The sequence below is a fragment of the Buceros rhinoceros genome, unplaced genomic scaffold (assembly GCF_000710305.1).
Source record: "Buceros rhinoceros silvestris isolate BGI_N320 unplaced genomic scaffold, ASM71030v1 scaffold475, whole genome shotgun sequence".
Taxonomy (NCBI): domain Eukaryota; kingdom Metazoa; phylum Chordata; class Aves; order Bucerotiformes; family Bucerotidae; genus Buceros; species Buceros rhinoceros.
The window spans coordinates 12,963-17,764 of NW_010410898.1; the positions used below are offsets into that span (position 1 = coordinate 12,963).

At 43.8% G+C, this 4,802-nt stretch overlaps 1 protein-coding gene across 1 annotated transcript in view; it reads right to left on the bottom strand.

Annotated features, from left to right (window-relative positions):
* Positions 1-961: 961 nt before the first annotated feature.
* The window catches only part of LOC104493123 (neuron navigator 2-like), a 52,492-nt gene continuing 48,651 nt past the window's right edge, over positions 962-4,802 (bottom strand). The window contains exons 10-11 of the mRNA XM_010135752.1: positions 2,191-2,299; positions 962-1,007 (exon numbers count right to left, since the gene is read on the bottom strand). Coding sequence (XP_010134054.1) covers positions 962-1,007; positions 2,191-2,299 — 155 coding nt within the window. The remainder of the gene's footprint in view (positions 1,008-2,190; positions 2,300-4,802) is intronic.

The following is a 4,802-nucleotide window of genomic DNA, read 5'->3' on the forward strand; positions in this document are numbered from 1 at the left end:
CAGCAGGAGCTTTTTAATGGATTACCCACGGTATTAAAGCATCACATTTTCATCTTCAATCATAGATAACTCTATTACATCATGGTTTTGCCACTCCAGGCAAGGAGTTAAAGCTGACTAAAGGAAAACCAGCTGAAATCCTGTTTTCTGACATGTTTTCTTCTTTTGGCTGCATTCATGAAAGTCCTAATGCTTTGGTGACGTGTCCGGCACCAAGATGGCAACTATTTCTACACTGACAAAAGGACTAAAGGCAAAAGTAAGAAGCAACGCAAAACAGTTTTATTTTTCATGCTCTATTTTACGTATCATGAATTGAATATATTTTTCAAAATATTGCTAATGTTTAACAGAGCTCTGGTTATAAGAGCATTTTAGGTCACAGCCTGTACATGCAATTTTTGACAAGCATCAGCTATGTAAAACCTTCCATTTTCCGCATCTGTGTGTGTGAAGATGTGGCATCCCTTCCAATATCAGTGCTAGTATGGTCTGTGTATGATCTGGGAACGCCGTCACCACTTCTCTCAGTAGTGACCTTGGTGTCAAAAGCAGTTTCCAATGTGCTTAAAAAAAATAATTGCATTTAATAAATGCAGACTGTAAAAATGGGGCTGCCGCACCATGGGGTTTCAGGGGACACGTGAGGATTGCAAGACTACACCCCGAACACTTGCAGCTAGGTTGCAGCTCATTTATTTGCAGCTAATCCATATCTGCAACCTCTCATGAACTCTCTGTTCCTCCTCAACTAACAAATTTGTTATTGGATATTTGTTAAAGTGGTGCTGTACTATTTGCAATATAACATGACATAGGTGCTGCAAAAAATGATCTATCCGCTGCTTACAGTAATTAAATCATAATGAGCTGTTATGTTAATTCCAATTTGGAAAGAAAAATAGCACCGTGAGTTCATTTTTGCAAGCTCTGCAAAACACGAAGTGTTCCCTCAGTGACCTCAACTAGGGCCAAATGGCTTATTGTCCCCAGCCTCCTGCTCAACCCTGGAAAGACCCAAGTTACAGAATGCTTAAATGTCTGAACAGCCATTGTTTATTTAGAGCGTACTTTGAATTACAGAATCACAGTCACTGAAGTTGGAAGAGACCTTTAAGGTCATCGAGTCCAACCGTTCCCCCTGCACTGCCAGGGTCCCTAAACTCTGTCCCTCAGTGCCACATCCACACGGCTGTTAAACCCCTCCAGGGATGGGGACTCCACCATCTCCCTGGGCAGCCTGTTCCAGTTCTTCACAACCCTCTCGGTAAAGAAGTTCTTCCTAATGTCCAACCTAAAGCTCCCGTGGCACATCTTGAGGCAGTTTCCTCTCATCCTGTCACTTGCTACTTGAGAGAAGAGACCGACCCCCACGTTGCTATAAGCTCCTTTCAGGGAGTCGTAGAGAGCAATAAGGTCTCCTCTGCGCCTTCTCTTCTTCTCTCTGAGGTCCCTCAGCTTTTCCCAGTAAGACTTGCCTGTAGTGTTGCAGGGGGTTGGTGTGACCCAAGTGCAGGACCTGGCACTTGGCCGCCTTCAACCTCATACAACTGGCCTCAGCCCATCGATCCAGCCTGTCCGGATCCCTCTGTGGAGCCTCCTGACCTTCACACAGATCGACACATGTGCCTAAGCTGGTGTCATTTGCAAACTTACTGAAAGTTACTGAAAATACTGCTGGAGATTTCCAAACGCTGCTTTTCCAAGGAAAAAGCAGTTATATACATGGATGACTAATAATACCAGAAAATTTGCTTGTTCTAAGATTGGTCAGGAATTCAAGTCATGCACTTGATAAAGTGGGTCAGGCACAGTTCACCTGCTTATTTAAACAAAATATTACTCATGGAGGAGAGGGGTGTAATGCCCCGGCATTGTTCAAGAATAAGATGAAGAAACATTTTAAACAGAAACCTACGTTCAAACATCACCCAACACATTTCACAAGCACTGACTATTCTTCTCCTTTGATTCTAGATACAACCCACCACCATCAATTACTCATCATACACCTCAATGAACACTGAATGTTATTCGGAATCTGTGCTTGGAAGGTAAAAAAGCACAGGACCAGTACCTTCCACTGTCGCTGCTCAGAATTTTTCAAGGATACAACCCAGCCAAATCTAAGAGATGTAAAGTACGAGCGCAATGATTTCCATTTTTGTATAAACCAAGTCATGCTGTTACCTGTGAGTGACCTGGGTTCCCCGCAAACTGGACATTGTTTCCTCTAAGTTCTGTCGGAGATCAGCAATGTTCTTCACAGTTCGTAGCCGCCGAGTTTCTGGATCCTCTCCTGCAGGGAAAATAAACCACGAGAAAGGGTAAGGCAGGAAACGGCACAGAACTGAGCCCTTACCTCCGCCTGGACCTGACTCAAAGACATTTTTTTCTGACTTTCTGTTATTTAACACTCTAAACTGATGACGACAGAGAGACCCTGCCCCTATGGCAGGCACCTGCCGCTGCCGCAGCCGGGCTGAGAATGAGCTCTGTGCTGGTAACTTTATTTCACAGGCTGCCTTTGCACCAGATGTTTCTGCACTGTCATTTCCCCATATGACCCCGTTTAAATTCTGGTTAACTTTCAACCTCATTGGAAGATACACGCCATCAATAGCACCCTTTCCATCTCACATATTGACACAATCGACATCAACCCCACACTGCTGATTTCTCCAGTGCCGTATTTTCACTAGATCTCCTTTTTTCCCATTTTAAAGGGATCTCATTCTACCACAACAGCTTTCCAATAAACCGAACTGTGTTAAGTGGCTGCTCCATGATGAGGGATGCTTGAGGTAAAACAGCAAAGGTTTTGCTTGTCAGCATCACCACACAATTATCGTTACCTAAATGTGCTTACAGGACATCAAATTGGGGGACGACTCCTGGTTTCCCTGGCATTTAGAAATGCTGTTCTTTAAATAGCCCGTTCTAAACTGCATTTATGTCCTGTTTTTTAACTCCAAAAGTGGAGTTTACACACATTAAAAAACCCTTCCTAGCGCATAATTTAGTTATAAAATTCATAATTTCATTAGTGTCTCAGCGCAATTCAAGTGTTTTCTTCGTTTCCCTGCTCTCAGTGTCAATTAAGAAAGGCTCTGGTTGCTAACTCGGCTGAGGTTTACAGAGTTAAACCTTCTAAGAGGCTGAAGAGAAGTGAACCTCTAGTAGTGCCAACACACTTTGTAAGCTGAAACAGAAAACCTCCAAAAATCCGTCACAAAGCTTGTGTTGGGCATGGAAGGAAATGATTTCATTCTAAAGGGTTTACAGCTCACGACTCAAGAAAATACTGCAGCAAATTTAAAACTTTTCAGGTTTTGTATCCGCCTTCTCCGCACCAGTGATGCATTCCGAAGCTGCCCGGATACCAGTCACCCGTACAATCGCTAGTGCCAACGGTTATCTATCTCCGGCAGAGAGCGGAAGCGTTAAGGACCAGGTAAATAACGTGCTGTTGGAACTTCCCACATTCTTTGCTTTACACTTCATGTTTCTGAAAGATGCCAGGTGGGTGGCACCAAAAAACCCAAGTCACATACTCCTGCCTGCAAACGGCAGCAGCACGAACCACTCACCAAAGTGCTGGAGCCCTGAACACGGGGGAACTCTCTAGGGAGGGGAAGATGGACTTGAACGTTTATACCATCATGAACCTTTCTGGGACTAACCGGAACGGCTCAGGTAGTGTGAACATTAGCAAACTTTTTTTTAAATGGCTCTCTGCTCCCTGGGAAATAATCTCCCTGAGACACGACTCACTTAGGCCAAATGGTCTAACAATTATCATCCGGCTGGGCAGGAAACAGCCGCCTAACAAGACCAATTCTTTCAGCCAGTGGGTCTCTGGGACAGAAAACGTTTTCTACACTCATGGATCTACAAATTTTTGCAGTAAAGAACATAAAATATTTATAGGCCTTTAGCCTAACAAAGGTCACAGTGCTCGATTACAGATCATTTCTCTCCTAGATACCAAGGCAAATGGTAGGTAACTTCTTCAGAGAACATGCATGAGACAAGCCAAACCAACTCCTACCGAGATATCTTACGCCTCAACTGATAGCAGATTTTTACTTAAATGACATTCAGTTGTTGCTTAAATTATACGTATACTTAAAAAACAGACATTGGGAAGGTCACTGGAACGTAACTGTTAAGTCACGCAGCTCTTTGTGAACAGACAGTACTGTGAAACCACTTGGCTCCCAGTTTCCCCTACCTACGCTCTCTTTTGTTTTATATGTGCTTTTAAATTCAAAGACAGATATCTGTCCCTTATTTCTTCTAATTTCTTTGGGTTGAGGGACCATTTTGTTCGCCTTGCTCCACTTCCCCACAGACCCCTTTAGGGACCGCTGCTGGCTGCGGGTTTGGCTGCACACAGCTGGCTTTTGCCTCTCCAGTCTTTGAGGCTGGTTTTCAGCTCTCTTCCATTTTGGATCCCCAAACTTACATATTCTACTTGAGTAACGGTTTGTGTTTTCGTAACATGTCATTAAAGACCAACGGCCCTTTGTAGACTATAAACATCTGCTTCTCAGTGAACAGGCTGAAAGACACCCGGGCTAGGCAAGAGAGGATTAACACCATCATACTGCGACACCGGAGAAGCTGAGGCAGCTGGACACGCTGCGTCTCCTCCTTCAAACTGGCTCTCATATTTAAATAGGAACCCAAAATCTTCTCAAGGATCTGATCCCTTGTGCCACTGATTTGCCTTTTAAATATTTAATCCATCAGTATTTAATACATAACTCACACACATGGTTACGCTCACCTCCGCATTC